Here is a 15,943-nt window from a genome sequence, read left to right as displayed (position 1 = left end):
ACAACGCAAGCAGCCGTCCTCAGGTGAAAACCAGGTCTGTCGGGGAGACAGCGTCTGAATGAAACCGCACACGAGCTTGGAGCATATATATAAGCTGGGTTGGGAGGGGGGGAAAGGGCGCTTCGACAAAATAATTTGCATATCAAGAGGAATTTAGCATATTTATGGGAAATGCAGGAATGTGATTAGTACTACATATGCCCGTGCATTATGCAGGATTAGCAGCATCAAAGGGAGGGGATATGGGAAATGCAGGTATGTGAATAGTACTAATGATGCCCGTGCATTCTGCAGGATTAGCAGCATCAAAGGGAGGGGTAGCATTAATAAAGGGCAGGAGTGTTAATAGTATGTAGCTGCAGTAACTAAAACCAACACGTAAACAACTAAAGTATAAACTACATAGTATCATCAGTATACTAACTATACTCTACAATAAGCTGAGTTACTAACAGTAAGTAATACATTACAATTCTAAGTAGTCGAAGTAACCAAGCTCTTAAGGCTAATGGTTACTCCGACTACACAATCCGCAAAGCCATCACTCCAACCATCAAGAAGGATCCTGTTGAGGAGCCTTTCAAGACCATCACCTTACCCTACATTGCTGGGGTCACAAAAAAGATCTCCAAAATCCTGATTAAACACAAGATCCAGATCCGATTCAACACAGTACATAACATCCGTGATCTGGTCCCGTCTGTAAAAGATGTGGTTCCAGACATACAGTACCCTGGCGTCAACAAACTAAGTTGCCTCTGTGGTAGCAGTTACATTGGAGAAACCAAACGACATGTCTCGGACCGCATCCGTGAACATAAAGCAGACTTGAAACACGGTAGGACAAACACCTCAGCCGTGGCAGATCACTGTTACAATTCAGTGGGCTCACATGACATTAACTTCTCCAAGACAGAGGTTCTCTGCAAGCCATCTGGCTACCATGAGAGATTCGTTCATGAGGCGATCCACATATACAAACACAGAGACAATTTCGAACCGAGAAGATGGATTCTGGCTTAGCAATCACTGGAAGGACGTAATAAACCATTTCGGATCTTAACTGATTGTGTTCACGTTTACGGTGACTTTCAGACCGCGTTCCACTCACTGGCATTGTATTCTCCGCAGGGAATGGATTCTTTGCTCCGCTGCAAGTTTCCTCTCACTACTCACCCATTGACACGACGGTCAATGGTACAGTGTATAATAACAAATAGTATAACATTTATATGCTTAATACAATGTTCTAAGTAATATATAGTATCGTAATTGTATAGTGAATATATAGCAGTGTGATACACATTAGGGTGGGTAGATTAATACATAGTGTTATATTACAATGTATAAGGTATAGGGTGGTTTATAGCAATACAGTATATAATTTAATGTTGGGTTTGTCTATGGCAGTATATAGAACGGTGTAGACTCGTGTAATATAAGAGAATAAAGTTTAGATGGAAGCATATTATATAATTTTTACGACGTAGAATTGTAATGCATTACTTACTGTTAGTAACTCAGCTTATTGTAGAGTATAGTTAGTATACTGATGATACTATGTAGTTTATACTTTAGTTGTTTACGTGTTGGTTTTAGTTACTGCAGCTACATACTATTAACACTCCTTCCCTTTATTAATGCTACCCCTCCCTTTGATGCTGCTAATCCTGCAGAATGCACGGGCATAATTAGTACTATTCACATGCCTGCATTTCCCATATCCCCTCCCTTTGATGCTGCTAATCCTGCATAATGAACGGGCATATGTAGTACTAATCACATTCCTGCATTTCCCATAAATATGCTAAATTCCTCTTGATATGCAAATTATTTTGTCGAAGCGCCCTTTCCCCCCCTCCCAACCCAGCGTATATATATGCTCCAAGCTCGTGTGCTGTTTCATTCAGACGCTGTCTCCCCGACAGACCTGGTTTTCACCTGAGGACGGCTGCTTGCGTTGTGGCCGAAACGTCGTGAGAATTATTTTATTATGTTTTATTTTTATTATTTTATTTTATTACTTCCCTTCTACGTGACTTTACCGAAAGAACCAAGAAGATGAATCCCTGCAGTCACGAAAGCTTTAAATCGAAATTGTTGTTGTTGTTGAAAAGTTGGAAAAAGGAAAGCTGTGTTGTCTCTCTGCTTGTGTGTCTGTCTGTGTGTCTCCGTGTCTATGTTTTGTCTCTCTCTCAAATTTATTTCTACCTGATGACGGTTGCTTGTGTTGCATTCGAAACGTCGTACTCTATTATTTAATTTATTTTCTTTCTACGCGACTTTACCGAAAGAACCAAAGAGTAATGCTGAATAAAATTACATGTCAAGCAAGTATAAAGGAGTCGTGAAAGAAAGTTGAACAGGATGGCAGTAATGATGCAAGGAACACGTCACAAGCTGCCTCAAGGGCAGAAATTAGATTAAGTTGTGGAAGGCAAGTGCAATAATACAGACCAACGCGTCGTCACACCTCATATACTAACCTTCTTTCTTTGAAACCAGGAGGTGGCAAGAGAGAAGAGTGAGTCGCGCTTCTCTGCACTGATCTTGGCGAGCAGCGTGCGGGCAGCCAAGGCCGCCATCTTGCGGCAGCGTGCCGAGGCGTCGTTCACCAGCATCAGGGCGAGTGGCAAGAAGAACAGACTACTCGACTCAAGCAGCAGTTCCTGCGGGAAGCTCTGGAAGATGCTGACGAGCATCTCCAGGGTAGAGTCGCGGCCCGACTCGTGCTCGTACCTGAAACGGGGAGCACAAAATAGTCGTAAAGGGCACAGTCGAACTCTGCACGAACCCTCACAGCAGACACACAGACGGCGATACAACACAAACTCAGGTTTTGTACCGAAGTTGTGCGCTGAAATTTTTTATATTGTTCTGAATTTTTGTTGATTGCAACATCGCCAATAACGGGGATGTGCTTTGGTAATTTGTCATCATGCAAATCTGGCCATTACTCTTACAAACAAATAACAAAAGATTTAATAAACACTATTCATGTGTGTAATGAAATTTTGAATTTTATATCATACACTGCTTCTACCAAATATTAATTTCCTTTGTGAAATTAAATGTTATAGTGTATACACGAAAGTGGAATTGGGCCGCTTTAAACATATGTCTAAATTCAGGTGCAAAGCAAGTACCTTTCTGGTACTATTTAAAATAATGTTGCATGTATATCAAACTTCTTTCGCACCATACGTCACCAACCGTGCTAAGAAACAACTCAACTAGTGATTCGTATTGCACACTGAAGTGCCATTAAAAGAAGCCAGATGATACCCTTTGGTTCTTAACTGAAATAACTGTGTGTGGACAACACTATCTGAAAAAAAATCATTTCAACTTTGCACATTACCACGAAATGTGTATTGTCTTCAGAAATAAATAAAAAAACTCGTCATAAGGGATGGCTCATCCACTTTGCATAAAAATTGGTGAACAACAAAAACATACGTGAGCTGTGAAACGATGAACTCCAGGTGTTCACCAAGCTTCTTCCCCAAGGGGTAATCCATTATGAATGTCAGGTACACCTACAAGACGTGTGACAAAAACATTCAAAACCATTAAAGAGCTGAACGCAAATAATTTAACCTCTCTACGCAAGTCACCTGGGATGTCAATAATATATGTTTTGGCTTCAAATTAATTCAGTTAAAAACAATACGTCACTAGATGAATAAAAAAAAATATCCATTAAACATGGCACTGCAAGCAAAAGGTGACCCTGCACAAACCATAAAACATTTTATCGAAGCATGGGTAACGCTACTGCGTGAGCGGAATGCGTTCACTGCATGGTAGCCATCTTTGCAGGGAACCACCCCACTGGGGTCGTGTTTCTGTCAGAATCAAAATATTTATTTATACTGGAGGAATCCGATGAGCTATAAAGCTCTTTTTCACAGATGTCCAATAGGGGCACGGGGTAAGAATGTTCCAACAACAGTACAAAACACGATAGGACACATACAAATACAACTAAACCATCCCCATCCTACTAGGGAAAGCTCACTGAGGTATGAACTTGTGTTTCAAAAGCAACATGGCCACAAATAATTTGGACATTTATAGCAGCAAAATAATCTAAATAGTCTAAACGCATGTTTCTAAATGCGGAGGGAAAACTGGAGGACCCGGAGAAAAAATTCACATGACCACGGGGAGAACATGCAAACTTCAAATATACAGGCATCGGGATAGAACCCCCGACCCTCCTGCATACCAGGCGAGGAAGATAACATCACACAACCATATATAAGTTCAAATTGCATAATCTATTCGGAAAGCTTCGGAAAGGCAGGAAAACAATAGCAAAAACAGTTCCAGACCATACCAAGAAAATGCACAGTCCCTTAATTAAAACATTTACATTAAAATGTAACTCTCAATTAATGTTAAGGATTACATTTACAAATCACATTAACAATATCACACATTTGCAAATGTGCCTATATTACTGTGCGCCCCACCTGCCGGCACTGTACGCGCACCGCCTCCGCCTGGTCCGTGATGGCCAGCTCGGCAACTTTCGTCATCACTTCGTGCATTTCCGGAACCATGAGCCGTCGCTGGACAATGGCCTGTGTGCAAAAGAGAACATGGGGGGAACGCGCGAAAACGCTTGCAATTACGGCAACCCTCTCCCAGGCACTGCGTGCAGGATTGTCTGCTGTGTCGACTAGTGCCATTGTCTTAAAACCAAAAACACTTTAGAATGTGTGACTTGCACAGTTTTAATTCACTCTCGGAGAGAAAGAGAGAGGGTATAATGATTCAGTAGTGCGGGAAATCAGACAAGCGGGAAGGCAGCCAGAACAATGATTTCGACTTCTAGCGTGTCTCACAGCAGTATCTTCTCGCTCTCCAAGCGAGAGAACGGCTCAAGAGGCCCGAGGAACCACAAACGAGTGGGAAAGGCAGTGCAGTCACAGAGGGTCCGCCAGCACCCATTTCCTCCAAGCTCTGCGGTCCTCTATATATTACGGTGTCATCAGTCAATGAATGATGAGTGTTTACTTGTAGGAAGAAACCAGAGCATCCGGAGAAAACCCACATGTGCAAGGGGGGCAAACACTATCCCATACAGACAGAATAAGTTGAGTCCATATTTGTTGTACCGCCTCCTCCTGGCAAGCCAGGGAAAAGCACCTCCTCGACACGACACGGGAAGGGGGTTGACAAACACGATGGAGAAAACCAGAGTGCCCGAAGATAACCCGACAATCCCCGTATAGGTGGAAATGCATCCACTTGCTGTGCTGCCATGAAACCCTGACAAGTCTTAAATTGTCTCCCCACACGTTCACGGACCAGTTGCGACAGTGCAGTACTGCGTGAGGAACAGTTTCAGATGCTATATGAAGAGATCACAATGGTTCATGAGTGCCACGGCCCTGCAGACCACAACTTAAAACGTTATAATATACAGGAAGTGTGTACATTTACACACCCTACTGAATTACAGCTCATGAATGTAGTACATTTCTATGGTTTGCTTCATTGTCACTGCTTCACTTGTGCAGTGACATCGCGGGATGCCACTGTGTAGTGCCAGCCCTAGGGAGGCACGGCGTGCGGTGTATTGACATCGCGGATACCACTATGGTGTGGGTGTATTACCGGCCCTAGAGGGGATCGGTCAGCGCTGAATAGTACCACGCCTGGTGTGCAGTGCCAGCCCTACAAGATAGGGTGTGGAAGTGCCGGCTGTAGAAATTAGGTTATTATCGGCCATGGCACTCTGGTAGACCCGAGAGGACACGTGACCGGTTAAGTCTACAAGGGGGCCCCAAGTGGGGCCTAGGGGTGGTCACGTGGTCAGGTTCCAGATCCTGCTCGAGGATTCTGGAAGATGGCCGTGGCCAAGGGCGGAGCACGCCGCAGAGAATATAAGCCGGGTCCCCCAGAGGGACCGGCGTTGTTGTTCATCCCGAAGAAACCTTCGTCTACATTCTACGTTCTACCAAGTCTCCAACAAGTGGACCTGGACCCGAGCTGTGGTCCAGTCCGTAGTAGCAGTTACGTTGTAATTAGTGTAGTTAGCCTGGTGTTCACCACGTAGGTTGTTATTCTGTTAAGGGGAAGTTACCCCGTGTGTTGGTGTTAAATAAATGTGTTGCCTCCAAGAGTAAGTCTGCGACTCAGTTGAACCTACGACAACTGGTGTCGGAAGTGGCCAAACGTTATTTTATTAGTAACGTAGCCGAGTTAGGTTATGTTTACACGATACAGACAATATACCAGGACATCGAATGACGAGGACGATGAAGGCGAAATTCCTCAAACAGCCCCAGGGATGGCGACCCCGGAGAAAGGGAGTGAGGCGCCGTCGGCGGAGCATCGCGTTGCCCATCCAAGCGACAGCTCATTGCCGTCGGGGAAGGAGTGCCGCAGAGCCCGCTCCCGCCTCGCTGAACTCCTTGAAGCTGCGGCGTCGATCGTCGCGGAGCTTGACCGCGAAGAGCCAGTAGTGGAAGAGAGAGCACCGGAGCCGTGCGGGATCGAGCATCCCGTTGCTCTTTCCCGCCAACGGGAAACCTATGTGGCGCAGCCTGCACAAGCGGCCGCCATTTTGCTTGCGGAGCGGAGTTAAGAGCCCACCAAATCTGTGACTGCGTTGAGTTCGCCTTTTGACATCCCATCTCTCAGGCGAAGACTGCTCTTTGTTAAATAATTTTCCGTCGCCAGAGGCGACTTGGGTTGCCTTCAAGCGCAGATTCACAAAGCGGGGTGGATGGAGGCAGAGGCGCTGAGAGTGCTGCCCGCCGTCGGAGAGGGCCACGCGACATCAAGCATTTGCTCAAATGACGTCAATCTACGAACTGCCATCAAATGCGAGGCACAAGTTCGCTCCGCGGGGAGGAGGGAGGCCTTCCCGAAAATGGACCACAATGGAGTCGACTCGCTGGTCCTCGAGAGATTGTTGATGTTGGCAAAGGACCTCCACATCGTCCTGCCGGCTGTCAACGAAGACGAGTTGTCTTCTCTCAAGGTTGCTCTTGAAACGACATAAGGAGTTGGTGGCGTGTACCGCGCCCCGTGATGTGCGCGATACATCCAAAGAGGTGGAGCCTGTCCAAGCCTGCGCATCGACTCAAGGCGGAGGCTGGCGAGGGGATGGCATGGTGCGATGGTATGAACAACTTCAAGGGTGAAAGACCTCTCCTCATCCTGGGAACGGGCTTGTCATGTGCTACAAGTGCAGCCTGCCGGGGCATGTCTCGTTGGGCTGTCGCGTTCCACAACGACGCCTCCACGGACCGCCGCCGTCGTCCGCCCGACCGTCCTCCACTCCACTATACCCGAAGGCGAATCGCGATGAATCACACACTCGGCCCCTGAATCCACCTCACTCATCGCGTTCGGTCGGTTTTCATTCCCGTCGTGCGTCGGTGCGTGAGGGTTCGCAATTTGCTTGGGCTGACTGGTCGCTCCGACCGGGTCAGTGGTCGGAGTTGGCCCATAGAGTGGCTGCCGCGACCGCAGGTTCATCCACTGTTATCGGATTGATAGAGGGGGTTGAAATCAGAATGCTTGTCGATACTGGTGTGTCAACGACTATCATTTCCGAGTTTATTTTTAACATCTTGTCCCCTAAAAGTCGTACCCTATGTCCCGTCGGGGCTCCGTGCTTTGCCGCAAATGGCGGCTCATTGGGCATCATTGGGAAAATAACAGCGGAGGTGTGCATTGGAGATATCAAAATGACGGGACCAGTTCTTGTATCAAAGTCCATTGCTATTCCTTGCTTGCTTGGGATTGACTTTTTAGGGAAGATGACCCTGAAAATGTAGATCGATCAAGGGTGGCTTGATTTGAATGCACGACCATTCTGATTGCAATTCACATGCTCTTAACAACTACAGTGCCGCGCAGCTGGATATAAATGTTCCAAGTATTGGTATATTATGAGATAGTTCTCAACATCTCAAATTATTTTTTCCTTCAATTTCCCATTTAATTGTGCAGGAAGTAATTTTACCCAATGCTCTATCCTAGGAAAGGCGACTTGCTTTGAGCAGGCCGGTTTAACTTGAGGAAAACGTTGGAACATACAAGGGTTCCAGTCAATTCAATAACTCGATACTCTTGGCTAAACAGGTTTAGCCAAATATATCCCACGACGAGCTGAGCAGTCTAAAGAACACCGATTCCTTGTGGAAAAGTGACGTCGATAAACAAAAGGAGCAGCAATGGGCTCTCTTTTGTCTCCTGTTATTGCAAATTTGTACATGGAAGACTTTAAAACAAAAGCAATAGCTTCAAGCACACTAAAACCCTCTGTTTGGTTTAGATATGTGGATAACACATTGGTAGTCTAGCTACACGGTAAAGATACACATTGAATTTATAAATAATCTCAACTCACAAAACCTGTCCATATGTCGATGGTGATTAACTGTGAGCAGCCAAAAACAGGTATTGCGATTTCTTGCACCCAACAAAGCGACAGGATGTGTAGGCATGGTGTGCATACATAATGTGCATGCATAATTGATGTGCATTGCGCAAGCACGTTGTGCATGCACATTATGTATTTTGATTACCTTATAAATAACCCAACCGCTAATGGTCATCCATTGTAATTTGTATGCAAACATTAACCCTCCCCCTCTGGTCTTCACACCTGATTGGCTCACAAGTAACGACATCACATTTACCCCCTCCTATTTATTCCTCCACAGCTCTGGCTGTCGCCTGATGATGCTAGTTTTAATTACTGGCAAAATATCATGATACTCGAATTGTAAATGTTGTGGGTTTACTCTCCAACACACAACCAGTGTGCTGAACTAGTAACGAATGGGCACATTTTGTTTACGTGACAAACCTTACTAATTGGCTGTGTCGGGTGGTGGTGGGTTTGACGACGCATTTATATTTACGCAATCTAACCCAAAAAACACTTCTGTAATGGATTACCTTGAGGAGTCCGAAGGCTGTGGCCTGGCGAGATGAGTCATGGATGTCCTCTTCCGCATACCCCAGCAGCACCTGAAGCTGCTTCTCTGTGAGCTGGCTCTTCTCCATGTGGCGCACGAGCACCGTCATCACCTGAGGCACACAAAACCACAATGGCCCCATCCAATGTTACTTTCCGTCTGATTCAAAATGATCTAAATGCTAGCACGTCTAAACGTGTACAATGCTCTATAAAGGTTGTCTAGCATCATTGATTGCCCTCTATGGTAATGCTAAAAGGAAAACAAACACAACCCAAACTAACCTGTGTTATGGACTTGGTAATAAAATCACTTCACCTTTGCATAAGTCCATGATAATTATAAAACAGAAAAGTGCCTGGCTTTATAATTTAGTTTTATTTTCATGTACAGGCCATACCCTGGTTTACGCCCAGGATGTGTTCCTGAAAACCAGAACGTAAATCGAAAGTACTTAAATCGAAGCAAAAAGATGGGATGGTGGATCGTAACATGGTAAGTACTGAAACAGGATGCTCAGTAATCCATTGCCCATCTATACTTATTATGTAGTTCAGTACTGTGCTCAGTCTACTGCCCACATGAGCCTTTATAACCATTGGTAAACAGATTATATATTCAAACTTTCGTGACAGCAGGAATTCATATTCTTTGGGTCTTTTGGTAAAGTCACATGGCTTTACCGAAAGACCCAAAGAGTAGATTCTATATTATTGGTAAATTTAAAGTAATAAAAGCATATATACAAATAAGTGCATACTTTAGAAGTGGTTTTGAGCGAATCAAAGACATCTTTCCAAAAAAAACTGAATCAGCAGGAATGGCAGTGTCCAGGCCCTTTAGGCACGATGAAATATTTAAGGAGACACACGCTCGTAGGCTCCAAATCACCTGGACTTAGATAACGACACCAATAAGGATAATGGAAAGGCTAAATAATTTACTGACGAACACTTTTGCCAAGAAAGACACATTTACCAAGGCGGCTGTAAAAATTTCTGAAACGTCACTATTAAATAAGCTGTTCACTATCCAAGCACTCTCAGCCACTCTGTGACATGGGCCTCCAGATTTCTCTGCCACATACAAAAAGTTGACACCGAGTTTTTGTCATTTCACACCATTTATGTAGGATGTGTACATTCTACGGTGTGAAAAAAGTTCAATATACATACGTCCTCTGGGAGAGAAAAACATATTTAGTCAAAACATTTATCTGTCCTTACTGGAACAAATCGTATGCTAGGGAAGTAATAATAACCCCACTTGGTACACGTGAAGTGTTGTCCACCTCATGCATCGCAGCACCTCACCAATTCGCACAGTGAAGTGAACGGTCTGGACATTGTCGTAACAAAGAGCCATTAAATAGGAATCACTCGGCGCAGCAGCTGAAGCAATGGACACGTGGTCTTAATTCTCCACACATATACTGTGATTCGATAAATGGGTAAATCTCAGTTAGCCGATTGGAAGGTCATGTGTGCTGGGGTCAACTGTGGTAACTAATACAACCTCTTCTGAGACATCTGGCCAGCATGAAAACGTTGGCTAAAATACACTCAAGAAGCTCTCGATAGAATCCCCTTCTATCTTGATTCGAAGCTTTCGTGACTGCAGGAATCCATACTCTTTGGTTCTTTCGGTAAAGTCACATAGGTATAAAATAAAATAAATCACGACGTTTCGGGTGCAACACAAGCATCCATCATCAGATGATGGAAGCGTCCATCAGATGATCAGATGATGGACGCTTGTGTTGCGCCCGAAACATCGTGATTTATTTTATTTATACCTACGTGACGTTACCGAAAGAATCAAAAAGTATGAATCCCCTTTTAGAAGAGACCTTTCCGTCTGCAGTGGTGACATCAGCCAGCAATTGCAGGACTACACCTTTTACTTTAATGCAGAGGATCACAGGCTCGTTTGTTTACTCAACGAACAGCAGCGAGGTGCAGCGCAGCGCCTGACCTTGAAGCAGGAAAGGATCATCTCGAAGTTGTCCCCCTTGGCAGCGCCGGCGCACGCGTAGTTTTTGAGCAGGAGGAAAAGCTGCTTGGTGAGGCGGTCGGCGAGCCTCCCCAGGGAAGGGAGGGGGCAGCGCAGCGACCAGGCCAGACACCGCAGGGCACTCGCTACCACCTGCCAGAGGAGACACGGGGGGCGGGCGGTGTGGCATGTGGTGGAGAAAAAAAAGACCAAAAAGGGAAGTTTTGAGGGATGGGTCAAGGGGAATGGATGAAGGGGTAAAAAGGATTGTCAGGTGGAACAGTGAAGGGCAGTAATTTGTGGTCACAATTGGATTCAACAATTAATTACCGTGCATTACAGCATCTCTAGTGACTGCATACAGCATATGGAAATCATACGCATTCACAGATCATTTGAAGCATGTATCATCATAAGTAGATATGAATTATTTATTTGACTCATTGTTATACCCCGAGTAGAGACAGAAATAGAGCACTTGGGGTGGGCAGCAAACATTACAAGATAAAATAATTTATTTTTTATTTTTAAACAGTTTCTGGGCAAAGGCCCCAACATATCTAGTCGCCAGTAACAAATATATAATGGGAGATTTCAAAGTAGAGCAGTGCAAGGAAAGAAGCTAAACAATTAGCGTTGTGACCTGCAAATAGGGTGAGTGGGTGAGTGCATAAGTGCATGGTGAGTGGGTGTGTTGTGACCTGCAGTGGGGTGAGTGAATGGGTAAGCGAGTTGTTGGGATATGTAGCGTGGTGGCTGAACAAGGTATAGTTGAGATAAAACAGTATTTTAGGCTGAATTCCTTGACATTGCTGAAGGAATCAATGAGAGAAGTTAATAGCTGCAGTAATTTTGGTCGTAGCGATAGAAGAGTGATAGGGAGGCGACTAGCCGCCGGTGAGCGAACGACGGGAGCGAGTCCGCGAGTGCTGCAAGTGGCAGCTCTGCTGTGTGGGAGGGCACGGGCACCTTGACGTGTTTGGAGTCCAAACAGTCGCACAGCAGCAAAACAAACGGGTCCACCATTTCCAAGACTTTCTTCTCAGTCATTTTCACCTTCGACCTCTTCAGCGTCAGATGCAAAACCTGAAAATTAACAAAAACAGATTACTTCAGTAAAGCACGTACTTAAAGCAACGATGGAAATATCGAGAAACGAGCTCACAGCATGAATAATAAAACCACTGAATTATAATTCGATTTAAAGCTTTCGTGACTGCAGGGATTCATCTTCTTGGTTCTTTCTGTAAAGTCACGTAGAAGGAAAATAATAAAATAATAAAAATAAAACATAATAAAATAATTCTCACGACGTTTCGGCCACAACGCAAGCAGCCGTCTTCACGTGGAGAACAGGTCTGTCAAGTAGACAGTCTGAATGGCACACCCCAGGCTTGGAGCGACTATTTATGCTTAGAGTCGCGGCATCTCTTCAGAAACGTGAAGACGGCTGCTTGCGTTGTGGCCGAAACGTCGTGAGAATTATTTTATTATGTTTTATTTCTATTATTTTATTATTTTCCTTCTACGTGACTTTACCGAAAGAACCAAGAAGATGAATCCCTGCATTCACGAAAGCTTTAAATCGAAATTTAACCTCCACTACGGGGTGGGTTTCCACAAAACTTTAAGATGCTTCAACAAGCTCCGGGATAAGAAGGCTCAGCTAATCGAGTCTCTCACCTTTCTGAAGAGATGCCGTGACTCGAAGCATAAATAGTCGCTCCAAGCCTGGGGCGTGCCATTCAGACTCTGTCTACTTGACAGACCTGTTCTCCACCTGAAGACGGCTGCTTGCGTTGTGGCCGAAACGTCGTGAGAATTAATTTATTATGTTTTATTTTTATTATTTTCCTTCTACGTGACTTTACCGAAAGAACCAAGAACACTGAATTATAATTTATTTAAAACAAATAGAATTAACCTTTTAGAGAATGCACCAAAAATACTGCAGATTGTAATCACTGCAGAGGTGATGTGGAGGCATAAACGACGCAACCCCCCAGGTGGCTTCTTTGCTTGATTTCGTGGCCGTAGCAAAATTTCGAGAATGCGGAAATTAATTTCATCAATCTAAATGTGTCCATAATTTGTCAATTGCGTTCACGCGAAACTTCGTAAACCGAATGTTCGTAAATCGAGGTAGACCTGTACCTTCCTATTTATTTAATGACTTTTGCTGGTACTTATTATGGTTAAAGTTCAGGTTTATTTTGTTTAACCAGGTGAGAACTCAAGACACCAGGATAGACTCATTTATAAGAGTGACCTAGGGTATTATTCTGCCAGTAGGGGGGCGATGATTGCTGCTGTGTGTAATCCCATTTGAGTCATTTGCGGGAAAAATTCAAATCGGGACCCTGATGCCAGCACACAACGGCCCACTCTTGTGAATGACGTCACGGGATCTTTCATGTCCACTGTGAAGCAATGGCGCGTTGTACGAGAGTTCTTACACCTTCGGTGTGAACCAGGACAGCCGCTGGCTATGAACCGTGAGCCTCTGCAAAAAGTGGCGAATGCGCAACCCACTGGGCCGCGTCACCAATGCAGTCGGACTGAACACAAGGTCGAGGGAATGCGAGACACCTTTGTGAAGTTTGCTCCAGTTCGGTTTCATTATTGCAAGTTGTTCAAAGAAATGGCAGGATGAGATGAATAGAGGCCTATTTATAGTATAGGATGCCAAAATAAAATTGGTCTTCATTGAAAAAACACACTTTATTTTGTCTGAAAGCTGTTATTAAAATCAGATTAGCCAAACATGTTCTGGCCATATGTAATTACTCGGAGAGTGGAGGATTCAGTTGCAACATGAGAATGTCATATCGGCATGCCTGCTCTATTGCGCAGCTGCCAGACCTCCACCGGTATACGCGCTCACGGGCGGGCACAGGTCTGACAACCGCGCGGTGGCACCGGCGCGCAGTGAGACGCGGAGCGTGCGGACAGACCTGCAGGCCAAACTCCACTAGGATGTGCACGTTAGTGCGTGCGTTGACCGCCGCCTTTTCCCCGCCGCGCGTTGGGGTCGGAGGCAGCAGCAGGCAGCTGGGGGGCCGCGCGTTCGGGGCCGAGAGCGCTGCTACGCGGTCCTTACTGCACTCCGCATACAGCAATCGCACGCGCACACACAAACACGCCACGTCATTAACACGAACTTCACCTGGGTCCTTTGGCACATGAAGGCTTATAAGTGCTGTAACCGTACGAAGATTAACGTATCACGTACATTGCCTAAGCTAACAATAAGCTGGCGTTTATTGATATTTTTTCTACAGGGAGCCACTACTACTGACTGCACAGCTGTATGAATGTTGTATCTGTGCCAGAAAGTCAGCGGCACGTATATTGTAACGTTGCAATGTCTGGTAGATAATCTTCTAATCTATGACAGGCATTTTTTGTCTGTCTGTGTGTGGCCGACACTTGCGAGGGATTTGGTTTGCGAACAGTGGGGTTTATGTTTTAAAAAAAGTACCCAGGTAGCACAGCATAAGCCCCGTGGTGAGCCAGCGCTATTCCGATTTCGTGTCCGTCACCTTTAAAGTACTTTAATTAGCGATTTAGTGCTGTTCATTATTATTTATTTATTACGTTGCGCCTCCGGGCGTGCGCCAAAGCACGCATCTGCGCATGCGCGCCCCTACCAAGGCACACGCGTTAGGTGGGGGGCAGGGGGGAATTCTTATTCGTGTGGACACTGCGCAAGGTAATACACAGATTTACAACTCCCTTCAAACATTACCATGACTGTTTACTCATTACTATTCCTGATATAAAATATTTTATGACAAGGGATTAGTTCATCTAAGTAACACGATTTTTAACCCTGAGTACTAAGTTCTATTTTGAAATTGTTATATACAAAATGGCTACTATTCCCCACAAACTTTGCTTTTGCGACCACGTCTTTATGTGAGGGAATGACACTTATGTACACGTTTTCTCTTTGAAAATAGGTACAATTCTAAATGTCACTGTCCTGCTCACAAAAAACAAGTTTAAGGGGAATAATAGCCTTTTCTGTACTCTTGAGGCATAAGCAGCCACGTAATGTCACTTGCTGCACAGGAGCAAACAAATAAATATACTAAATGCAATTACGTCTTCATTCTAACATATTTACACTTGCCCCCTCAGTACAGGGGTTGGAGCAGTGACATTATGTCAATTAGGCTTAATTGGTGCGCATCTGCTCATAGTTACAGGTAAGATAAGTTTATTTATTATTCGTTAACTTTCATTTATTTACTGATTTTGCTCGAGGCAAATGTTTGCACAAAGGGCGGAACACCATTGTCGCCGCTCTTAATTACTTACTTATTATACACGCGTGCATTTCCCCTCTTCCTTGGTTCTTTCGCTAAAATCACTTGGAAAACTATTCAAAAACGTAGTAAATATAAAAGTAATAATGTGTTTGTACACCGGGCAACGCCGGGTACTTCCCGCTAGTACAGTAATCCCTCGCCACTTCGCGGTTCAAGTTTCGCGGCCTCAGTGCATCGCGGATTTTTCAAAAATATTCATCGAAAAATAAACATTAAAAAATACCGCCATATCGGCAGCCGAATTGCGGAAAGCAGCATTGTTTCATCGTGATGCGCGAGAGAAACGGTTTCCCAGGATGCCAGACAAAGAGAGAAACTCTCTCAAAGGCTTTGTACATACCCACGGGCACTCAGACTAGGCACGTGATTGGTTCCCGGCGCGAGATAACACCATCATCATCATTCATCATCACATTCATCGAACTGCACAGGTCTGTCATCGTCGTCATTGTCATCGTCACTGGAGTCAAGTCTCAAGATACTACTGTCATTGGTGAGTGTAGAACACCATAATACGTATCGTATGAGAGAGAGAGAGTGAATGTATAATATTAAGGTTTTATAATTAAATAGATTTAAGTAAAATATATATATAAAGCATAAATATACATATTTTAAACATTCTGGTACCCACACACACATATACGGAAATTCCTAGGGGGCCAA

General features: G+C 44.6%; 1 protein-coding gene across 2 annotated transcripts in view; it reads right to left on the bottom strand.

The window, feature by feature from the left end:
- UTP20 (UTP20 small subunit processome component) overlaps positions 1-15,943 on the bottom strand; it is a 116,636-nt gene that overhangs the window by 31,531 nt on the left and 69,162 nt on the right. For both annotated transcript variants that reach the window (XM_078596680.1, XM_078596679.1), the window contains exons 48-54: positions 13,898-14,042; positions 11,913-12,029; positions 10,926-11,096; positions 8,932-9,063; positions 4,479-4,589; positions 3,460-3,539; positions 2,487-2,739 (exon numbers count right to left, since the gene is read on the bottom strand). In XM_078596680.1, the coding sequence (XP_078452806.1) occupies positions 2,487-2,739; positions 3,460-3,539; positions 4,479-4,589; positions 8,932-9,063; positions 10,926-11,096; positions 11,913-12,029; positions 13,898-14,042 (1,009 nt within the window). The remainder of the gene's footprint in view (positions 1-2,486; positions 2,740-3,459; positions 3,540-4,478; positions 4,590-8,931; positions 9,064-10,925; positions 11,097-11,912; positions 12,030-13,897; positions 14,043-15,943) is intronic.

This window comes from Lampetra planeri, chromosome 8, assembly GCF_965212315.1.
Source record: "Lampetra planeri chromosome 8, kcLamPlan1.2.h2, whole genome shotgun sequence".
Lineage (NCBI taxonomy): Eukaryota > Metazoa > Chordata > Hyperoartia > Petromyzontiformes > Petromyzontidae > Lampetra > Lampetra planeri.
The sequence above is the reverse complement of the archived record's forward strand: the minus strand, read 5'-3'. Positions and strand labels throughout refer to the sequence as shown.